At 40.6% G+C, this 24,474-nt stretch overlaps 1 protein-coding gene across 1 annotated transcript; it reads left to right on the forward strand.

The window, feature by feature from the left end:
• The first annotated feature begins 2 nt into the window (after positions 1-2).
• Positions 3-23,503, forward strand: mmp2 (matrix metallopeptidase 2). Its single transcript, XM_061745923.1, has 13 exons — positions 3-332; positions 621-847; positions 1,689-1,837; positions 3,501-3,629; positions 5,652-5,825; positions 6,296-6,469; positions 8,175-8,348; positions 9,200-9,355; positions 10,365-10,500; positions 15,175-15,311; positions 17,430-17,589; positions 17,855-17,964; positions 22,285-23,503. The coding sequence occupies exons 1-13, from the start codon at positions 180-182 to the stop codon at positions 22,386-22,388; spliced, it is 1,983 nt and encodes a 660-aa protein (XP_061601907.1). The 5' UTR covers positions 3-179; the 3' UTR covers positions 22,389-23,503.
• Positions 23,504-24,474: the final 971 nt, after the last annotated feature.

The raw sequence follows: 24,474 nt of genomic DNA on the forward strand, positions 1-24,474 counted from the left end.
AGAAAGTTTCTTAGAGAGAAACGCAGGACGTCCCGTAAAGGAGAGAGAGAGAGAGGGAGAGAGGGGAAAAATCCTGCAGAGGAGCAGAAGCGACAGCAGCTTAGAAGGAGCGCAGCTCGGAGTCAGCTCGTCCACCACACCTCAGCCGGGCCTTCACCGTCAGCCTGACCGTCACAACCATGGGCTTTCCGACGGGATTCAGCAGTCGTCGGATCGTTCTCAAAGTGTTTTTGGTTCACTTCATCTGCTTCCAAGCAACGCAGGCTCGTCCTTCTCCGATCATCCGATTCCCCGGAGATGACACCCCAAAAACAGACAAAGAAGTCGCTCTGGTAAGTTTGCTGATGTGTTTTTCCTGCACAGAAAAACTGTGCATGTCTCAGTCTGGAAAAGCAGCTGAGAATAGGGTCGTTACTTTGTGCTAAATTTTTGGTGTGTTTAAGTTTTGCATGACTTTCATAGTATTACAACAAGTTACAGTAAAATAATACTGTTAATTATTGGGAAAAGCTGGTCATTTCTAACTGTGATGTGTATAGTCTTCTCATTTTCTACTGCTTATTCTTCAGTATTGTCTCCCCTTAGTGTACAGTTTCTTTTGTACCTTGTTTCTCCTGCAGCACTATCTGAATAAGTTTTATGGATGTCCACAAGACAGATGCAACCTCATGGTGCTCAAAGACACCTTGAAGAAAATGCAGAAGTTCTTCTCTCTGCAAGAGACTGGAGAGATAGATGCCAAAACCGTGGAGATCATGAAAAAGCCCCGCTGTGGCGTCCCAGATGTGGCCAATTACAACTTCTTCCACAGGAAACCCATGTGGAAGAACAAGGACATCACCTACAGGTCAGACACTCTGAGACACAAATGCCAACCATCCCTCTGCTGAAACCGGCCCGTGTTTACTGATGGAAATAGGGCCAGACTGAATCTGCATTAATGGTCAAACAATGACAAGCTGGGGTGAGGTTGGTGGGGGCAAATGGGCCTAACGGACCCCCACTTAAATGAATGGGTGTGTATAACATAAGGGCTTAATTTATTACACAATGATGTTTCCCTGTGCCTTCCAACTCTGGAGGGCATTTGATAAATTGTGACATGTTACTTGCCCCCGCCTGACCCCCTAAAAAACCCCCCCACCCTCGCCTCAACCTCCAGTCCACCCCGCCCCCATCCGAACAGTCAAAAGCCCTCCTACCTCATGTCTTGCTAACACCAGCATTCCAGCACAGTATGTGTCAGCTGCTTTGTTTTCAGTCTGTTTTCGCTTTATAGTCATGTGGGTTCGGTTTGTTTAAATTAGCGCGTTTATGTTCCCTGATCGTTGCAGCCAGTCTGACTCTGTGTTTGCAAGCAAGCCTGCAGGCCAGGGACAATCACGTTCACAGCCATGAGCCGACTGTTTTCAGGAAAAGCACACAGTAGACAGGCTCGCTGGGATTGGGGGTTTTGCAGCCGAATTACAGTTTGAGAGCGCACTTTCACAGATGACTCATATGCTATTAATGTTCGGTCTTGTTTCCAGGATCTTAAGAAAAGCTGACGAATCTACTGGCCTTGCAAAATTTGAAACTGAAAAAAAAAGAAAAGAAACAGCTTAATCGTTTTGCCATTTTGATGGGAAAACGTCTGGATTTCCCCTGCTTGTGAGGTTTTATAGCTGTATTTTGTGATAACTTTGCAGAATTCTGGGTCACACCCCCGACCTGGATGAGGAGGTCATAAATGACGCTTTCTTCAGAGCCTTTAAAGTGTGGAGTGATGTCACGCCACTCACTTTCACCCGGCTCATGGACGGAGAGGCCGACATCATGATTAATTTTGGTCGCAACGGTACGCAATCATATTTAATTTATGCAAAAATTATGGAATTAAAAAGTGTAACAATGTCAAGAACGTAGCACAAGATGGTAGGACTCAAATGCAATGACGTGACTCAGTTATAACAGTAAAACGAGTTTTAATTCAGGCAAGGGTCGGTACACGGGTTAGCAGGCAGAATAGCAAAGGTATCCAAAAATATGAGGCAACAGGCAAGGTAAAAAAACAAGCAAGGTTTGAAAATCCAAAAAGCAATGATTATGACAAGAATACTGGTAAGGAACTGTGAAGAACAACAAAGTGGCAATGAGACAAGCAAAGAGGGGAATATATACACGGACTGATGGAGTGATTGGACACAAGTGTGGGAGACACAATCAGGGATCAGGAGGGGCAGACAGGAACCTGAGACAGAGACACAGGTGAGTACTACAAAATAAAACAGGAAGACCAGACATAAAACATGAGGGACAAAATAAAATAGTAAACCCAAAACATGACAAAGTATCATTTTCCATAGTAACCAGAGGTGTCAAGTAAGGAAGTACAAATACTTTGTTACCTTACTTAAGTAGAAATTTTGGTTATCTATACTTCACTGGAGTAATTATTTTTCAGACGACTTTTTACTTTTACTCCTTACATTTTCATGCAATTATCTGTACTTTTTACTCCTTACATTTTAAAAACAGCCTCGTTACTCTATTTCATTTCAGCCTTTAAAAAAAAAAACTATCCAGTTAAATTGCTCCATCCGGATAGAGTGAATTTGGTTGTGGTTGTTTCAGATGTTCTTGTCCAGTTTTGTTCTTACATCCGTTCCCTCAGATTCCTGCAACTAAACTTGGATGTACATTCCAATAAAGGTTAGGATAAATGATAACATGCCTCTGAAGTTTGACTTTTTGCACCATTACAATACTTATAGGCAACTAGTCATCATATCTTCTGCTCTCTGAAACATGTCAATGCTCAATAGTACACATATATGGCTCTTTAATATATTTGCATTATACTAAGATGCATTCATTTTCAATGGCTTTTGTCCTTAATGGCTTTTTTCCCCCCTTACATTACTTTTACTTTTATACTTTAAGTAGTTTTGAAACCAGTACTTTTAAACTCTAGTATCTATACTTCTACCTGAGTAATGAATGTGAATACTTTTGACACCTCTGATAGTAACATATTTTTGGACATGTTGGTCTTCTTTTTTTCTGCATACATAATAGTTAATATTATGACTATTTTATCACAATGCAGAAAACAGTTGAATGAAAGTTCACTGGCTTAAATAAGTTTTTCTTGTGACTCTCCGATCGGCTAACGTATATTTTAGGAGCGTATAATAAAACAGTGGGAATTGTGGTCGTGACACGGGTCATTCCAGTCATTCCAGCTAAAATAAGCGCTTGATATTTACTTACAGTGTTGGAATATTTTTTTTTGTCTAGACTTAGCCAACCTCTTCTCGAGGGAAAGAAAAAAATAGTAATTACAGTTGAAAGACAAACAAAAATACTATTTTCATACCTCAGAGGACATTTACTGTAATGTGTTACAGAAACAAAACACCCTTTTTAATGCACACACACACACAAATACCACATCGTGCCAGATTAAGACGATCCTCTCAGATATCTGTATTTTTTTCCCCACATTGTCTTAACAATAGAGCATGGAGACGGTTACCCCTTCGATGGCAAGGATGGTCTCTTGGCTCATGCTTTTGCCCCAGGGCCAGGAATCGGGGGAGACTCCCACTTTGACGACGACGAACACTGGACCCTTGGAGATGGTGCAGGTAATGGCAAAATTGTTCAAGGAAGAAATCCACAATGCCTCGCAAAAACTTCTCCGGTTACTTAACTGCTACAGAGGACAGATTGTACCGAACAGCTTCAGTTGTGAATGTTTGCCCAAAGAAATAAGAAGAGTTTGGCCATCCATCAGTGGTGGATCTCACATTTTTTCTAAGTTGAGTCAAAGGGCCACATACTGTATCTCACAGAGGGTATTTGTCCAAGATCAATGCACACGTACCCTTTTTTATGATAGAGTGGGAGCATGAATTTACAAAAACTTTGTGGAGTCATAACAGTAATAAATAATATACAGTAAAATTCCTTACCAATGATACATTATACACTACTCATTGACCCCACATGACACACACACAACACATAAAGCACATGGATTAGCATTAGCGAAAGCAAAATGCTAACATTCAGGCCTAAAAGTAACAAGGTGAGATATGTGTTAACTAGTAGAGCTGGTAGTTTAGAAGTCACTTGTTAATTTAAGTTGCTTAAACCTGATCTGAGTGATGGCGGTGAGTAGGGCTGGGCGATATATCAAGATTTTAATATATATCGATATATTTTCAAACGCGATATGGTACGAAACAATATTATTTATATCGATTTAAATTTTTTTTTTTTTTATGATTTTGATATAGCTTATTTTGTGACAAACTGACTTGAATGTTTTATTTGAGATTTACACAAATGTTTTGTTATTTGCACAACTGTCAACCTCAGTGGAAAAGTCTGCCTGTTACTGTCTACATTGTATTCATTGCACAGTGTATTTTAATTTAATTGTTATGCAGGAAAGGGATATTTGTTTTATTTTATTCAAGAAGCATTTTTATTCTATATATGCAGGAAGTTTATTTTTATTTCATTTGTTTTATACATTTTGATATTGTGCAGACCTCTGTTAATAAAGGTACCTGTGTGACATTTGGCACGAGGCTTTGTATTAAAACTGACTGTTTTTTTAAGGGTTTGCCTCAGAAAAAGATGAAGCTAACAGAGATGCTATGCTATAATGCTTTGGGGGAAACCCCAATTATGGCACAGAAAAAATATCGATATATATCGAGTATCGCCATTCAGCTAGAAAATATCGAGATATGACTTTTGGTCCATATCGCCCAGCCCTAGCGATGAGTAAAGGTTGATTCATGCATAAATCCTGGTAATTACCAGTGGGCGCACGTGAGATCTGAGAACAGCAGCCTGAGACCAGGCTGGTAAATAAAGGGTTAATAACAATCAACACGGGGAGTTCTGACTTAACAACAAACTCAACACATCGACTGTTCTTAACTTTTACCATGCAGTGTTGCATTAATTTATACCAGTATCCAATCCTGCAGCAGTATTGTCTAAAATGCATTGATGGTGGACATTCCTTTATTTTCTTTGCCACCACATTTTTGGACATGAAATTACATCCACCTTCAACCTGCTCATCCTTCTCAGACAAACAACAGATGGATGACTGGGGAACCAATCAGATTTCAGCCGGGGCCGCTGTGGCACCGCCCCAAAACTACTCGTTCCCCAGTCATCCATTAAACATTTAAAGAAACCACACAAGAGAGCTAATCCTGAATCTAACAGCTTTAGTTGATCCATTCCCCCTTTAAAATCTGATGAAACTCAGTTGACCGTTAAATGCTTTTGTTTTATTTTTTATTTCCTCAACTTAGTCTGGAATTTCTGGCACTGGATTTATGAAACTGCCTCCGTCTGGATGCTGAATAGAAAAAAAAACACATTATCACATTATCTATCTATCCATCTATTTCAAAGTAGTTATTTACATATTTCTGTATTATCACATCAACATTATGCTGTTTTACTGATCGTTTTTCAAAGTCTACTTATACATTTTTTCCTTTTATCTCCAGACAGCAACCAACCTGTTTCTGTTACTTTCAGAAGATTACTTGCTGGAGGCTTTCCACACTTAATTAAAGCACTAAGAAAGCGGGTTAAAACATGTCAAGTCATGAGAATGTCTGTGTGTTTGTCAGTGGTGAAGGTGAAGTTTGGCAACGCTGATGGGGAGTTCTGTAAATTCCCCTTCCTGTTCATGGGCACCGAGTACAACAGCTGCACGTCTCAGGGCCGTGACGACGGCTTCCTGTGGTGCTCCACCACTTACAACTTTGATGAGGATGCCAAATATGGATTCTGCCCCCACGAATGTGAGTCTGTCCAGCGTTTCTCCATTTTTGAACGCATCCGCAAACTTATCCTACCTGCATCTTCATTGACAGTCTGGTCACCTGAACCATACTGGCATGCTTCACGTTAGATTACCGCAGTGTTCAAAGTTCTGCTGATGTTGGAAGCGGGAGAAAGTAGGTTGAACGGTATGCCAGGAAAGTGTTGTTACCTTCATTTGGAGCAGATTGTGGAACAAACTTATTCCAAGTAACTGCCCCACTTTAGAATATGGGACTTTGTCAAACATTTATGTTGCCGTCAGTTCTATTATCATGATCATCACATCTGTTTCAGCAAACTGCCAAAGTACACATGTTTTTACTTGTTATATACGATGTGAGCATGAGTTGAGTCTTGTTCGTACAGGAGCTGCGTATTCTCTTAAGTTCAAGTCTTTTCAATTTTCACTTCATTTTATATTCTTACATCAGTTTAATTCTTCTTCCAGTGCTCTTCACCCTGGGAGGAAACGCAGAGGGCGCTCCCTGTAAATTCCCCTTCAACTTCCAGGGCGAGAAGTACGATAGCTGCACCACCGAGGGCAGGGACGACGGTTACCGCTGGTGTGCCACCACTGAAGACTACGATCAGGACACGTCCTACGGCTTCTGCCCCCAGACTGGTAGGTGAATGTGATCCTTGCATAATCAGCACTCTGCAGAGTTATTGATGATCGCTTACTGTGGCAGAGATGTTCACACACGAATGCAGATTGGTGTCTCCTAGGGCTGTGCGATTAATCGATTTTAAATCTAAATCGGATTTATTAATCAAGACGATGTTAAAAAAAGGAAAATCGGAAAATCGATTTTCCTTTTTTGCAGCTGGCTGCATTACAGACAGAGCTCGTCTAGTCATCTTTGTTTGGTCAAGAAAATAGTTAGTTAGTTAGTTAGTTAGTTAGTTAGTTAGTGATTTATTCCGAACATGCAAATTATATATAACGTAAATATGAACAAGTAAAACAGAAATAATAATACAAAATGGCCGATCAAGACAATTTTACAAAACAAAATAAAACAAAAAAACAGCATAAAACAAAAAAACAGCACAGTAATTTCACTTGCATGTCCGAAAAGGGGTGGGAAGAAGTATAACTTATTTAATCCCGCCCCTTCTCCATAAAATATTAACAATATTTATTTATGTCCTTCTTATTTTTACATTACTCTTTTCTTAATTATATATAAATATATACATACACACACACACACACACACACACACACACACACACACACACATACATACTGTACGTACATAATATACATATACACACAAACATACAAGTACACATACATACACACATACACTCTTTTTTCGTTATATTTCTTAATTGTGCTGACAACATATAAATAAATAATAATTAACAAAAGAAAAAATATATAAATATACATATATACATATATATATATATATACACATAAACAAATTGTAAATGTTGTCACTTTACTAAACTCAACAAGGATTTACAGTATCTTTCAATTGCACTTCATTCCCATTAGGGACATTTGTTTGCTATTTTTCTTTAAAAATAAAGATAAAATATTTGAAACAATTTATTCCATTGTCTTTTGTAGTTTTACCAAAAAAATTGAAAATCTTGAAAATCGCAAATCAGAGAAAAAAATCAGAATTTTATATTTGTCCAAAATCGCCCAGCCCTAGTGTCTCCCCTTCAGTATTTGTCCCCAAGTGACTGAATCGACTACATTGTACTGGCTGTGACCCTTTTTTTTTTTTCTTTTTTGGACGAACATTGAGTGGTGCCCTTGCCATCGCCGGCCTGCAGGAATTCTCCAGCTGGGGTTTTTTGGTCATGCTCATGGTTGGCTGAATAGCTGTGAAAGTATTTTAATGTGGAGTGGCGGGGCTTATTTTCCATTCTGTCAGTGTGACTGGTTTCTGGGTTGTGGCAGAGCAGTGGGGAGGGAGATAGTCGGAGGGCAGTAAGATCATCGGGGTTTTATCTGATTAGGAATGAAGCTTTGGTGCATGGGCCTGTGCGGGACAAAAAAAAAGATAATCTTCAAAAAAAAGAAGAACAAAACCAATGCTGCCAGATTGAAAATGATCTCCCTTTGATAGAAAATTAATTTGCGTGTGTGTGATTTTGGGTTTTGTGCCCAGTTGGATTAATTATGGATGTTATTTGTGCCGTGCCAGCTGCTTTCATGCTGTTTTCAACATGATCCACGCTCATTTCCCAGCACAACGCAAGCCATACTTTACTCGTGAAACATTTTTGGCACGCAAATACGGCTCGTATGAAACTGAAATTCACAGAGAGCCACTTAACTTCAATGGCTTTCTGCTTGCCGTCTACAGCAATGTCGACAGTGGGAGGAAACGCAGAAGGAAGCCCCTGCGCCTTCCCGTTCACCTTTCTGGGAGACACCTACGACTCCTGCACCACCTCTGGACGTAGCGACGGCAAAATGTGGTGCGCTACTTCCAAGAGCTACGACGATGACCGCAAGTGGGGTTTCTGTCCTGACCAAGGTATGAAGCAATAAGCCAATGGCATTTATGAACTTTTTTTTATGTAGTTTTAAGGGATACCAGCGAGGTGAACCCACCACAAAGGACAATCCGCTGGAGATTTTTCTTCCTTCTTTCCTTAAATCAAACCTCAAGCTTTTCTCCACAGCCAGAAAAAAAGAAGAAATATGTCAGGCAGGTTTAGACATCTACATATGTGAAGATGAGGGAAATCCAGGTCACGTGGCCCTTTTGAAGACATATTTTGCCTAACCACAATCATATGCTGTAACAATGCACCTTTCAATAACAATGTCTACCTAATACTGCTGCACCTTTCACTTTTTTTAATTGTATATACAGGACTGTCTCAGAAAATTTGAATATTGTGATAAAGTTCTTTATTTTGTGTAATGCAATTAAAAAAACAAAAATGTCATACATCAACTGAAATATTGCAAGCCTTTTACGATTTAAATATTGCTGATTATGGCTTACAGTTTAAGATTAAGATCCCCAGAATATTCAAATTTTTTGAGATAGGATATTTGAGTTTTCTTAAGCTGTAAGCCATGATTAGCAATATTAAAATAATAAAAGGCTTGCATATTTTGCATTACAGAAAATCACAATATTCTAATTTTCTGAGACAGTCCTGTATGTTAATAAGAGCCACATGTGTTTATTTTACTGTTTGCTACTATTTACTATCTGGGTACAGTGAGCGAAATAACCGAGTCAGAGTCACCGGACTCTGGCATTTTCAAACTTGGCCAATAAAGCTGATTCTGATTCTGATTCTGATTCTGATTTACTTTGGAAACAGTGAAATATGACTCATGCTCTTGTTTGACTGGACTTTTTCTTTTCAGGCTACAGTTTGTTCCTGGTGGCGGCCCATGAGTTTGGTCATGCTCTCGGTCTGGAGCACTCCCAGGATCCCGGGGCGTTAATGGCTCCCGTCTATACATACACTAAAGACTTCCGGCTCCCTCAAGACGACATCAACGGCATCCAGGAGCTCTATGGTGAGAAGTAGGGATGGGCGGTATGGACTAAAAAAATGATCACGATAATTTCTGGCATTTATCCCGATAACGATAAAACAAATACCAATACAAAAAGTGTCATCAACTTTCTTTCTTTCTTTCTTTTTTTCTTTCTTTCTTTCTTTCTTTCTTTCTTTCTTTCTTTCTTTCTTTCTTTCTTTCTTTCTTTCTTTCTTTCTTTCTTTCTTTCTTTCTTTCTTTCTTTCAGGTGCATTTCTTTCTTTCTCTTTCTTTCTTTCAGGCTCGTTTCTTTCTTTCTTTCTTTCTGGCTCATTTCTTTCTTTCTATCTTTCTTTCTTTCTTTCTTTCTTTCTTTCTTTCTTTCTTTCAGGTGCATTTCTTTCTTTCTCTTTCTTTCTTTCTGGCTCATTTCTTTCTTTCTTTCAGGCTCATTTCTTTCATTCTTTCTGGCTCGTTTCTTTCTTTCTTTCTTTCTCTCTTTCTTTCTGGCTCATTTCTTTCTTTCTTTCTTTCTTTCTGGCTCGTTTCTTTCTTTCTTTCTTTCTTTCTCTCTTTCTTTCTGGCTCATTTCTTTCTTTCTGGCTCGTTTCTTTCTTTCTCTCTCTCTCTTTCTTTCTTTCTTTTTTTCAGGCTCATTTCCTTCCTCCCTTCCTTCCTTCCTTCCTTCCTTCCTTCCTTCCTTCCTTCCTTCCTTCCTTCCTTCCTTCCTTCCTTCCTTCCTTCCTTCCTTCCTTCCTTCCTTCCTTCCTTCCTTCCTTCCTTCCTTCCTCCCTTCCTTCCTTCCTTCCTTCCTTCCTTCCTTCCTTCCTTAAATCAGCTTTACACAAAAACGTCATCAGCAATTTATCGTTTTTATCGGGAGATGACAAATTCTTACCGTGGGGAATGTTTTTGGTGGTTTATCATGAACGGTAAAATATCGCCCATTCCTAGTGAGAAGGAATATGACACTAGTACTGAGAAGAAGTATGTTTTTACTTGAGAGCAGAAAAGTGAGCATGCGTCTTCTCCCTGAACAAACTCACAGGTGTAGGAGGGGGTTCCAGAGACCAGCCTTTGCCCCCAACCCAGGGTCCCGTCACCCCAATGGACCTCTGCAAAGAGCCGGTGATCTTTGATGCCGTGGCACAAATCCGAGGGGAGACCTTTTTCTTTAAAGACAGGTAATGATGTTTTGACGAAAATCCGTCAAGTTTACATATTTCAGCACGAGACTAAACAAGGAAGGAGCCGTGGACATCTGTGAAAAATGTGAGCTCTTGACATGGTTGTTTGAAAACACAAGCTTTAATGCTGCCACTAGTTTTTGGAGTCTGAAATGGGATGTGAAGGCTGTTTTTGTTTTTTTTGAACTCTTCAGAACGTTGCTCTCACTGCCAAAATCTGGTTGAATTTCCTGTCTGTGAGCCACAGTAAGAACAGCATTCAAACCCTGCTGCCCTCTTTTAGCGATATCGCTACATATAAAGGAGATAAAGCAGGGATTTTCTCTCATAATGATTCTCCTGCGAAACAATAATCAGCCTGACATGATGTTTTGGTTAAATTGTTTTTCAAACTCAAGTCTTGCGGTTTAAGTGGATGCAACAATTAGTCCGAGGGGGAAACAAGCCTTCCCTCTCCTCATTCAGGGATGACCAAAATAGTCATCACTCTTGAACACGGTCTACGTCCTCCTCCCCACCGGCGCCACTGAATCCAAAGTCTTGTAAGCTCCATATGTGTCTACAGGCTGAGCTGGTTTAGAGGAGGTGATTCATGGGGTCCTTTGGTTCTGTCTTTGTGAGTCAGTGTATGTCTCAGCTGTATTTTCAGCAATTTCATCAGGACATTTGAAATCTTGCTGCAAACAGATTCCCAGGAAGTGATGAAGAAACAACAATAAGGTTAACCAGGAACTCGTTATGAATAGGGGTGGGTATTGGGAAGGACCTCACGATACGATACGCATCACGATACTTGAGCCACGATACAATACACATTGCGATATCTCGATTATGCGATATCCCGATTATTATATTCTACATAGTTCACCGAAAATTTTTAAAATGCATTACACATCTTAAAATCCAAGTTGTATATATATGTACATCAGATGATAGTGATGGATCTTAAAATCCGAGTTGCACGTTCATCAGATTATAGTGACAATTCATGGGACAAACTGAGTCAAAACAATGTTTTATTATAACTATACAAGCTAAAGTTACAACATATTTGTATATGTTTTTCATATTATTTACATCATATGAAATTAACATTAAATTTAGTATGAGGTTGCTTTAATTATGTGGCAAATGATAATAAAGACAAGAAAGATGGTACTAAAACCAAGGACAGGCACAGTGATCAGTCAGTATAGATATAAATCCATAAATAAATAAACCTCTGTCCATTATTTTTCATTTTTTAAGGACAGGCAATTGTTGTTATATAAAAAAAAAATTATAAAATGAAATAAAACGTGAAATAAAACCTGAGCTCAGTGCAGGGCCCTCCCAGGGTTGGTAGAGAGTGGCAATGCCCAGGACTGTCACTTAGGTAGGAGCACTGGGTGATATAATGGGAAAAAAATCGGGGATAAAAAAAAAAAAAAAAATCGATATTCAAATTTTGAATATCGATATTGAATCAGCTGGAAAATATTGCGATATATTGCCATATCGATATTTTTGCCCACCCCTAGTTATGAAGCCATTTCCAAACACAAACTCTTTGTCATTTTAAACTTGAGATAGTGTGTTTCTTGCGGCCATTTGGGAAACGGGTCCAAGAGGAAACAGGCCAGCAGACCACCCGACCGCAGGGTCTAGGCTTTCACTTAGCTTCGTTTACCTCGCTGAGGACTTCCAATTGGAAACGGGGAGAAGCGAACCACAGCCCGGCTGGCAAATCCTGCCCCGGTGCAGAATTACTCTTCACCTGGCCGCGGCTCCACGCATTTACGCTGCGCAGCAGAACGGCAGCAGAACGGCACCAGCGGCGCAACTTTGGCCCACTTTCTGGAAATCAAGCTGAGCTGAAACTTAATTCTCTTCAGAATTTTTTGTGGGCCGTATTTATTTAGACAGATGAACAGTGTGTTTATCATCGCTGCCCTGTCTTCACCGATTGCTGGCATACAAAAGCAAATATGTCATCTAAATACCGCTGCGTGTCAGGAGCCTCTGTAATCATTGTGTTCCTTATTTGAATTATGGTGCTGTCCCTGTTGGGGTTATTTACAGCTGGGCATGTTTGACCGATGTTTAAGCTATTATAAACTGGAGCGATTGCTTTGGTCCTGTGAGGGAAGGCACAAGATTTAAGATTTAGATCCCTTTTGTTTAATGTTCAGCACACAGGGCACTGTGGGATATTTTCAGATAAGTTTTCATTGTTATTTGACGCGCTTTTTAAGTACTTGTTTAAAATGTGGCTGAACACTCAGAGACTGGGAGGTGAACTGAAAGTTGAGTGGGAGAAATTCAGACGACATCCCAATGTGCTCCTAAGTCTCAGACGTATAAACCCCCGGTTCTCTCATACACGGACTCGTCTGAAGGCCACGTCAGTTTTTATGCTGCAGAGCTCTCAGGTAAACAAAGTGTTAGAGTATATCTTCACAAGCAAGATGGGAGGCTTCTCCTGGCTCGGGGGTTTAAACTCGATTGACTCGTCCATTGTGGAAGTGGAGTCTGTCTTTCTGCCAAATCAGCACACAAGATGTAGGACAAATCGTAACACGGGGCAGTGAGTAATGCCTGCAGCTCTCCCTGAGCTCAGCACAAAACTGTGTCTGTCTGTCTGGAGACTTAAGAGAAAGGCAATTATAAAGTCTCTCATACAGAAACAACCTACTAATTACATTCACGGTAAGTAACATGTAGTTTTACTTGAGCATATAGCAGAGAGAGGCGCTTTGCAACGTGTAGTATGAATAAGAAAGTTGTAAACATTGCAGCATGCAGCCAAATCCCAACAAACTCCAGCTGTTTGATGAGGAACTCGTTTCAGATAAGTTATCGTTGGTCCACGCTCGATACAACACGAGCGATGCTCTGCAAACATCCCGCCGTGCAATATTAAGATTAATCACCGTGCAATGGCCTGATGGCTTCTCTACATAACCTGCCACACACCCGTCCACTGAACAGCCAGCAGAGGATTAAGATCACGGGCACTTTAGGTCAATGCAGCATGAAGTAGACTTATTTATAACAAAAAATAAGTACGATTTAAAACCATTTGATCAATAAACTCCTTAAAGAGCAGCATACAATATAAAGGTAATCGAGAAAAGGACATCTAAGTTCAAATATACTGTATACATATAAATTATTTTCAGAGGTGTCAAGTAACGAAGTACAAATACTTCGTTACTTTACTTAAGTAGAAATTTTGGTTATCTATACTTCACTGGAGTAATTATTTTTCAGACGACTTTTTACTTCTACTCCTTACATTTTCACGCAATTATCTGTACTTTTTACTCCTTACATTTTAAAAACAGCCTCGTTACTCTATTTCATTTCGGCCTTTAAAAAAAAACTATCCAGTTAAATTGCTCCATCCGGATAGAGTGAATTTGGTTGTGGTTGTTTCAGATGTTCTTGTCCAGTTTTGTTCTTACATCCGTTCCCTCAGATTCCTGCAACTAAACTTGGATGTACATTCCAATAAAGGTTAGGATAAATGATAACATGCCTCTGAAGTTTGACTTTTTGCACCATTACAATACTTATAGATAACTAGTCATCATATCTCCTGCTCTCTGAAACACATGTTAATGCTCAATAGTACACATATATGGTTCTTTAATATATTTGCATTATACTAAGATACATTCATTTTCAATAGCTTTTGTCCTTAATGGCTTTTTTCCCCCTTACATTACTTTTACTTTTACACTTTAAGTAGTTTTGAAACCAGTACTTTTATACTTCTACTTGAGTAAAAAACTTGAGTTGATACTTCAACTTCTACAGGAGTATTTTTAAACTCTAGTATCTATACTTCTACCTGAGTAATGAATGTGAATAATTTTGACACCTCTAGTAACACCACCTGCTGCCCCTGTTGTTTCTCATGAACGTCCAAAGCATCAGTGACAAACATGCACATCACAAAGAACATCCAATGAACTCACAGGAAGAGAAACACCATGGAACAGCATGTAGCAATGATTTAGGTACTCAGCCCCAAAAAAGCTGCTTCTTCTGCCTTTTTTTTTTTTTTAAACTGATTGTGAAACTGTGACATGTTATGGTGAGTACTGACACAACTATCACATGTCCTGCTGTGAGACTGAACACAAACAGACTGATTCACAAGAACACTGTAAACAGTTTCTCAACCGTCGGTGAGCTGGGATACGTCTCATTCTCATCGTAACGTGAAGTTTTGGCCATCTGTTCGTGTTTATGAGCTTAAGTGTCTTTCGCACTAATTCATAATCACACTCGTTTCTGCTACTGGGAGATCTTTCTTTCCTGCTGAAACAAAAGGAAAGTAAAATAGGTCAGTGGAAAAGACTGAGCTGAGACTGCTGCTGTTGTTGTGCAGCTGTGTATTGGAAGTCCAGGCAGGATGGGTCTTGTTCCGCTGGCGTCTGCAGCCATGGCCCTAACGAGAACCAGATGCTCATGAATCAGGCCATTGTGGCTGGCTGAACCAGTAAAGCACTTGCACTAAAGCCCACAACTCAGACACACACACACACACACACACACACACACACACACACACAGTCTCCCCCTCCACCTTCTCATCAACCCTCTCTGATCCTCTTTCACTCTGATTCCGTCCCCGGCGCTGCTACCTCACCATCGCTCACCCACTCCTTCTCTCTCTGCCAGGTTTTTGTTCAGGTCAGTCAACTTCAGAAGCAAACCCACTGGCCCGATGTTAGTGGCCACCTACTGGCCCGACCTGCCTGCCAGGATAGATGCTGCCTACGAAAACCCGGTGGAGGAGAAAACAGTCTTCTTCGCAGGTATGCTGCACAAAGAAAACCAAAGAAATGACTCATTCAGATCCTCCCGAATTGCGATGCCTGGTCCTCCCATCAGATCCACTTTTTAGGGAGGCATAAACAGTTGTCTCCACTATTTTACCTCTCCGTCAGCTATTTCTCTGTGCTGAAGTATGAGGAGCAGCAGGAATGTTGGCGGAGCTCTCTTTTGTGTGGTGCGAGATATTCCACTCCAGTTATTAGTGGGTTCTGATGCATTCTCAGCATTGTAATGATATGACAACTTTCCTGAATACTGCTGCTTTAATGACTTTAACATTGTTTGGTGAATAACTTGCTGATGATCACACTGTATAGTCGATAGATGTGAAATACGTTACAGAATGCTAGCGTCTTTTCTCCGTTTTGTCCCTTCATGTTTCACATTAGTGACTTTAGTCCTCTTGGTCAGAATTAGGAATTCAAACGTCAATAAAATATGTTAAATCAATCTGTCAAAGAAGTCTATGGGCCAATCCCAATACACCCCCTACTTTCTTCCACTAGCCCTATTTTCTATCACTAGCCCTCCCTCACTACCACTACCCCTAAAAAAGAAGCCACAGATTTTAGGGCACTTGAAATCTTCCCAGGGGCCTGTCCCAATACTCCCCCTACTCCTACTTTCAGCACCACCCCTAAAATCAGGAAGCTGAGAGCCAAAAGCTGTTTAATTTCAGCTGTAGCGCTGTTAATATGCCACTTTATTAAGTTTTAATATTTTTTCAGGCGTAAAAGTAACCGTTAAGATCCCCAACCTGGGCTCAGTTTATCCAAATAACGCCTGTTAAGAAATTTGATCTGATGTTTTCGGCGATAAGAGACAGAGAAGAGATAAGGGACAGTCCGGGGCGCAGCAGCAGCTCACGTACAGACGTGATCGCCAGGTCGACCTGCGCCGTCGTCCCTGGGAGAAACCTGCAGCTCTGTGGAGAATTACCGCTGGCTGAAATAAATCATTTAGGAAGATAAATGTTGGTTTAATAGATGAAATCTAACAGTTGTAGCTACGCCTGTTAAGAAATTTGCTCCGAAATTTTCGGGATTTCTGCCTGCCGACTCGGGAGCTGATTTATGGTTCTGCGTTAAATCGACGCAGAGCCTACGGCGTAGGGTACGGCGTACGGCGCACGTCGCCGCGTAACCGTAGGCTCTGCGTTGGTGTAACGCGGAACCATAAATCAGCCTTTATTCTGGCGAAGTTTGAAAAAGACTTCGCAACAACGGTTAAACGAGTGATTATGTACATTCACTGAGTGAATATTATGAAAGTAAAATATATATTTCTCGCTAGAAATGTAATCAAAACGCATTTTTATGCAGAAACTAACTCAAAATATTGATTTTATTCACTAAAAAATAAGAAATGTCCGCCATATTGTTTTTTTTTTATTCAGTCCGCAAATGACGACGAAAAGCATTCTGGGAAATTTTTCTGGCCCTAGTTCAGCTAGTGTGCATCCAAAACCCTCGATCCGTAGGGCCAGATTCATAGCCACTACCCTCATTTTCTCCACTACCCTTACATGCAAAGAGGAATTGGGACACCACTACCCTCACGCAAACGTGCAAAATTTAGGGGTATGGCTGAAAACTAGGGGTAGGGGGAGTATTGGGACAGGGCCTATATATGTATCTCATGGATAAAGGTTTTACCAAATCATGGCTTTAGCCACTGATATATATGCAGATGTGGGAAAAAGGAAAAGGTTAGCTTTCATTAGGTTAAGAAAAAAAGGTTTCTCTGTGCAGGAAAGGGACTTCTCAAATGACAGAATGAAAAGTGCCAGCGTAGCACAATCGCTCCACCTTGTTTAAGGGCTGCCCTCGTTGCTCAGTCAGACCTTCAGACCTGCTGATCCATGACTATGATCCATCTCATTTGTACATATCTCCACCCTACTTCACACCAGGCTGCATTTGAAGTGGAAAGCTGTATGACATGTCTCAAAAGACTGAAGTGACACAGTTGTCTCCGCCACTTAATCTGACCGCTGTGAACCGAGCTGTAAAGACATGCTGCAGAAGGGAGCTGTGGGCGTAATACGTCTCCTTATGTGATTTTAAATGTCCACCCCTGTGCTGGCTCCCCTCTCGCAGGCAATGAGATGTGGATTTACAAAGCCGATCAGCTCGAGAGAGGCTATCCAAAGAGGCTCACCAGCCTCGACCTCCCCTCTGACCTGCAGCAAATCGATGCTGCCTTCAGCTTCAGGAAGAACAGGAAGACCTACCTCTTTTCCGGGGACAAGTTCTGGAGGTAAGAGACTTCAGAGTCACCCTTAGCTCGTGCCACCGATGTCATGGCCGCTTACTGCAGTACTGCGCTGCATCTGGATTGAGTTAGTGTTTGGTGAGACGTAAACTGAACTCGAAGCCACAACAAACCCGTGAGTCCTTGCACAACCTTGGAATTTACAGTGCTGATGATTCAGTCTTACCCCATGAAAAAGAACAAGTGTGTTTTTCATCTGAACCTTGAAACATTCCCTCTAATTCGTGCTTTTGTCTGTCCATGTGTGCAGATATGATGAAGACGCAAAGCGAATGGACTCTGGCTTCCCCAAACTTATTGCTGATTCCTGGAACGGCATCCCAGATGACATCGGCGCTGCCTTCAGCCTTAATGGCATTGGTAAATACTACTACTACTAGTACTTGTACTAATACAACAATTAGATTTAAAGAATGAATATATGACCACGAGGAAGAGTTGAAAAATGAAAAATATAATAATTATACATTTGTGGGAAGGTCTTTACCTGAATAGCATACCTGACTAACATTATTAAAAAAAAAGAAACATTCTGAAAAAAAAAAAAAAATTTTAAGGATTAAATCAAATGTGTTGTAACTCCAGAAGTGATTGTGTGCTCATACAGTCAAATGGGGATTTGGGGGTGTTCACTAATGCCCTGGGGCATCATTTATAAAGCTTGCGTGCGCACAAAACAGGGCTTGAGAGATGCACACGCCACCTTTTACGCAAAGGTTGGGATTTAAAAAAAAAAAACTAACGGGAAAATGTGCGTATCTTTACGCCAACCCTGACCCTCGCGCACGAACATTTTGAAGATATGGGGAACTGGCGATGCAGAGTGGCGATGCAAACTGTAGAGTGACTGAGGACATAACAAATGAGTGCCGGGCCACTCTACGGAGCCCCTAAAGGGACACAGATTTTTTTTTAATATAAAATGAGTTTTACGCGCGCGTGAAACCTTTACTCGCGCGTAAAGCCTAAATTATGGTTCCACGTTAAAACGACGCAGAGCCTACACCGTAGGGTACGCAGCGACGCGCACCTACGCTGTAGGCTCTGCGTTGCTGTAACTCGGAACCATAAATCAACCTTAAAGGTTTCACGCGTGCACGTAAAATTCATTATGTATATTTTAAAAAAAACGTGTCCCTTTAGGGGCTCCGTACCTCTTGGCCTCCACCTTCAGATCACACCACTTCTTTTTTTTCCTGCCACAGATCTGTCCGTGGCACTCACGGCGTTTAGCGCAGCAACGACGTGCTGCCACTCACTCGCTTTATTTTATACTATTTATATACTATTTATACTTTTACTGTGACCACCAAATGTCGTTTTCCTGTCCTCCACCTCATCCACAACATCTCGATCTAAGTCTCCATGAAATTTAGTGGCACGGTGGCTCGACGCGTCTCATTCATCCTGACGCGCAGCAGAAACAGGCTGCAGGAAGCCGCTGCACATGCTCAGCAGACTCATTCATATGCAAATACAATCATCATATAGTTTGCATTGCCCATTTATGGTATGAAGTGGGCGTGTAGAGGGCGGGGTATGAGGCAAATTCACGTGCGCAACCTTCCAGCTGGACTGTGATTTATAAAGCGAACAAATCCAGATTTTTTTGTGCGCACGCCATTTTCGGCTTTTGGGCGCACGTGTACTTTTAGTATGGATCCTACGCACTCTTTTATAAATGAGGCCCCAGCTCTTTAACGCTCATCACAACATTTTAGGAGGGATGAGGTCTGAACTTATTCATAACAGTGGTTGCACCATTGTTATGAATAAGAATGAATAAAAAAAATACCATTCTCGTTAAGCGGTCACTGTTTCCTGCTGGTATTTCACACAAACCAACAACAGTGCACAGCACCTCATATACTGGTGATAACACACAGCATGCCAACATGGCTGACTCACCTGAGTTGAATAAGCACCGTTGGTAAGAGCAATGCAGTCTTAATAAAAGCTTTTCTCCCTTCCTCTTCTCCTCTTATACCATCTCCTGACCATGCTGTGCATAAGGGACTTTTGATCAGACCATTCAAAAGTTGTTGTTTTTTGTAAGCATTTCCCATTAAAGGGGACCTATTATGAAAAACATGTTTTTTCTTGCTTTAACATATATAAAGTGGTCTCCCCTCAGCCTGCCAACTCAGAGAAGGAGGAAAGCAACCAAATTCTGCAGTGTCAGTACAGCCGCCCGGATGAGCCGTCCAGTGTGATGTGGTTTCTACGAGCCGTTCAGATTCTGCTCCCGTCGTTACGTAACGACAGGAGCGATGCGTGAAACCACGCCCACAACTCACTCCGCCGGCCGGAGCTTCCGCCATTTTTTCATAGCGGTGTATCGCGTTATTCAGGCAGCCAATCAGCACAGTGCCTCATTATCATAGCCCCGCCCACTCAGAATCCCGCATAGATAATGAGGTTAGAGAATGGGAAGATAAAGACATGTCTCAGAGGCTGAATTTCTCATTTATTTAGCAAAAACAATCAAAAGATTGTTTTTAAGACATTCAAGGCCTGTTTAAAATAGGTATTAGATGCCATAATAGGTCCCCTTTAAGATTTGTTGGTGCGCCTCAGATTGTTGTCCTGTTTCATGATCCAATTATGACTAAGCATAGCTGCAAGGCAAATGGTTTTATATTTGCTTATAAAACCTTTATTTCTATGGTACACAAAGCTCATAGTCAATTTAGTGACATTAGGCTGCAAAACAAGCCTAATCCAAAACAATCCCAATGCTGTCCTTGAGAGTGGGGATAAGGTGTTTCCTCCGAAATGCTGGCTTCTGTCAAACATGGCAGTGAGCATTAAAGCCGAACGAATCCGCTTTGGTCTCATCGGTCAATAGGACATTGTTCCAAAGGTCTTGTGGTTTATTCAGATGCAGTGTCCCGAACCTCGGTCATGCTTCCATGTTCACTTTCAGACTGAGATGCTTTCTCCTGGCAACCCACCCCAACAGACCGTACTTGCTCGGTCTTCTTCCAAATGTGCAGTTGTGGACTTAGATACTTAACTCGCTCACTGAGGCCTGTCGGGTCTCAGATATTGCTCATGTTTTATTTTTTGTCTTTGTCTAAACATAGTACGGCCCGACCTTCGGGTAAATTTGTTAAGATCCACATCTGGGAAGACTGGCAACCGTTTTGAATGCTTTCCACTTCCCAATAATCCACTCACTGTTGAACACCGACGTTGTTTGGGAATTCTTTTATGACCAAATAGTAACTAAATTGGCTGCTCTAAGACCGTTGCACAAGTCGGGTTGGCTTTGTGTTGACATGCACCTGAATTGAAACATCCCCTTGCTGATAATCAAACCATGCATTTTTCTATCTGCCATTTTTCATTTATGTTCAATGAATACAGTGAAAAAAACCACAGCATGATAATGCTGCTAAATATGTCAAGAAATTTTACTGCAAGACGTGAAAATGAACCTTGTTCTTGTCGTACAGGAAAGGTCAGAATCTTTTCACACTGCTGGATTCATAACGTTCTGCACCAGTCTGAACTGGAAAACCCATCAAATAGTTGTGTCTCAGCTGTTTTCTAGCTTTTCAGCGCTGCTTGCTTTATGTGCGATAGTTCACTGTTCAGTATTTCTTCTGATAAGAGTGTAAGAAATCCATCAGCCTTATCAGTGAGTTTAGAGACGTGCCTTTGACAGTAAGAGAGTCAGAAACATAGGAAAGTCTGAGAGCTAGATGAAGTGTGGGGATGAGTTCACTGCAGAAACATCCACAGAAGTAGAACAAAACAAAAAGGGAGTAGTTGTGGAGTTCAGGACTGCGTGGCCTGACAGGGATGGGAGTCAGGACAGTCAGTGGGGGAGCAGAGGCTCTTAGTCAGTGATTTCATTTGCTATGAGTAAAAACGGCCCGAATGTTTCAAGCTCACGTCTCCTGCTGGGCAGAAGAGAATTGCAGTTAAGGTGCAGCAAATAAATTGTGTCTGCATGACGACCGTAGTAAACTTTTTTGATGATCACAGTCAGCCATGTGTCCCTCAGGTTGGAGGGGGTTGTGGAGTTTATTACGTTGGGATTTTTCCAACATACACACAGTCCTGTAAACGTCGCAGAACCCCATTCCCCACACTGCGGATATACACTTTTATATAAAGAAAGTCTGTGAACCTTCCACAGAGGTGTCTCTGTGTGCTGCTTGATTTGCATATTCAGAGAAAATGAGGCTCAACTGTAGCTTCGGCAGAGACCTGAGTTCTTCAAATCCTGTTTCAGTCATTTCTACTGATCATAAGGTTTATATGCCTTTTGTAAATGTGTAATTATAGTCACTATAATTGCACTGTAAAACCTCGCCTCCAGAATGGGCTGGAACAACGTGTGAACAACACAGAAAGCAGTGATTTGCAAATCTCACAAACCTGAGGAACTCTACATGTCTCCGGTGCTCTTTTTAATACCCAAACATGTGCGTGATCGGCTAATTAATCACGCCATATTCCTGCAAGTGCACTTTTTTTAGCATTCCTTACTTTTCCAGCTTGTTGACGCCCATGTCTCACCTTTTTTTTACATGTTTAGATGTTATTTTACTCAATGTCCCAGTGTCCTTTATAATTGAGATGACTTTTAACTAGCAATTTAAACTGTGTATCCTAAATTCAAAATTATAAAACTCACTTTTGTGCTTTTTTTCCCCTTTTTTTAAACAGATTACAGTTACTTCTTCAAAGGAAACCACTATTTCAAACTAGAAGACAACAGCCTGAAGATTGTGAAGTTGGGTGAGATCACGAAGGACTGGCTTGGTTGTTGAGCAGACACAAAACGCCTGGCAACGAGTGGCGGTGGCTTCGCCTCACGAAGACATCGCCATCGCGCACGACGACGTGAGGTTGCCGCAGTGCACACTGTTGTAAGTTTTCCTCCTTGCAACTCAGAAAAGCTTCTGAGGGACACGTGTCCCCCGTTATAACCAGTCTCCAGCTCTGTAGAAAGACGCCCCAAGACCTTCTACGCAGGTGGAACACGTGCAACTGGATGTTCGCCATATTATTGTATGATTTTTTGTCATTTTAATTGTAACGACGTTGCAGATTTATAGGGATGTGTACCCCCTTGTTTTGGCGTTCTATATATTTGTATTCATTTTTAAGATCAGACATCAGGTATGTCCATGCTGCATTGAACGCAGTGCGATGATGTGCTGTGAGATTCTGCCCATTTATGCTAATTTGATTCTGAAAGACTGTTTTACACCCAATGAGGAATCCATGTTGGCTGTGGATTTCTTTCATGTGCAGTGTACTAAGTGCAGGTTGTTTTGTTTTTTAGGGGGGATTGTTGTTTTGTTTTGTTTTTTTTGAATGTGTCAATTTTAATTAATTTTTCTCACTGTTGTGCAATACATTTGAAATAAATGAATTTGCACAATATGACCGAAAATGGTGCTTTTAGAGATCGCTTTTCCATATAGTCCTACATATATACTGTATATTTTATACTGTGTAACTATGTCTGATGGGACGACTTATTATCCTCTGGATGTCAGAAAGTAGCATTCACAGGCACACATTATTCTTCGTTTGGTTAGCACTTTGTGTAAGACTATACAGGGGAACAGCAGAGTAAAGAGACCAGATTTTGCCAATGGTCCCGCAACCCTGAGCGGGATGAGGGCAGGTACAGAAAGTCTATGGATGCGTGGATATTGCCATGGCAACCCATCGCCCTTCACGAATGGTACGGTTGCCTCTCGAGGCTGCATGATGAAGTCATGACAAGAAAACTGCAGTAGTATTGTTTACTTATGGTTTTTGATATAAAGTTTTCTTTTTTGGGTTTAAAAAAATATATAGTCAATATGTCTTGTGTTTGTTTTCTTACTTGTGCACTTTGTTACTGTCATCAATAAAAAAATCATCAACATAATGAACTCTATATGTTTTTCAAAAGTTGATGTTTTACATTACTGGGCTTGTAAACTCATCAATCATATATTAATTACAGTGAATGTCAGAATTATTGCTACCTCTCAATTTACAAGCTAATAGATCAAATAGGGCTGGGCGATATGGACCAAAAGTCATATCTCGATATTTTCTAGCTAATTGGCGATACTCGATATATATCGATATTTTTTCTGTGCCATAATTGGGGTTTCCCCCAAAGCATTATAGCATAGCATCTCTGTTAGCATCTCTGTTAGCATCTCTGTTAGCTTCATTTTTTTCTGAGGCAAACCCTTAAAAAAAACAGTCAGTTTTAATACAAAGCCTCGTGCCAAATGTCACACAGGTACCTTTATTAACAGAGGTCTGCACAATATCAAAATGTATAAAATGAATGAAATAAAAATAAACTGCCTGCATATATAGAATAAAAATGCTTCTTGAATGAAATAAAACAAGTATCCCTTTCCTGCATAACAATTAAATTAAAATACACTGTGCAATTAATGCAGTGTAGACAGTAACAGGCAGACTTTTCCACTGAGGTTGACAGTTGTGCAAATAACAAAACATTTGTGCAAATATCAAATAAAACATTCAAGTCAATTTGTCACAAAATAAGCTATATCAAAATCATAAATGAAAAAAAAATGTAAACTTTTTTTTTTAAATCGATATAAACGATATTATCTCGTACCATATCGCGTTTGAAAATATATCGATATATATTAAAATCTCGATATATCGCCCAGCCCTAAGATCAAATGTGTCTTTGTTTACATGAGCTCGTGAAATAAATCTTAGGTAGCTTTGGTTGTTTTTTGACAACAGCACTAAACAGATTGATATGAAGAAACATCACCAAGAGTTAATGCAGATGGTGAAATATACACCATACATGATATCTAGGAAGACGTTTCAACATCTGCTGTTAATGCTGAACACTAAAGT

The sequence above is a fragment of the Cololabis saira genome, chromosome 2 (genome assembly GCF_033807715.1).
Source record: "Cololabis saira isolate AMF1-May2022 chromosome 2, fColSai1.1, whole genome shotgun sequence".
Taxonomy (NCBI): domain Eukaryota; kingdom Metazoa; phylum Chordata; class Actinopteri; order Beloniformes; family Belonidae; genus Cololabis; species Cololabis saira.

Excerpts from the sequence above, each read along its gene's own strand:
- mmp2 (XM_061745923.1), top strand. The coding sequence starts at position 180 with ATGGGCTTTCCGACGGGATTCAGCAGTCGTCGGATCGTTCTCAAAGTG. Across the intron at positions 10,501-15,174 it reads ACCTTTTTCTTTAAAGACAG|GTTTTTGTTCAGGTCAGTCA; the intron begins GTAATGATGTTT and ends TCTCTCTGCCAG. Across the intron at positions 17,590-17,854 it reads TCCGGGGACAAGTTCTGGAG|ATATGATGAAGACGCAAAGC; the intron begins GTAAGAGACTTC and ends CCATGTGTGCAG.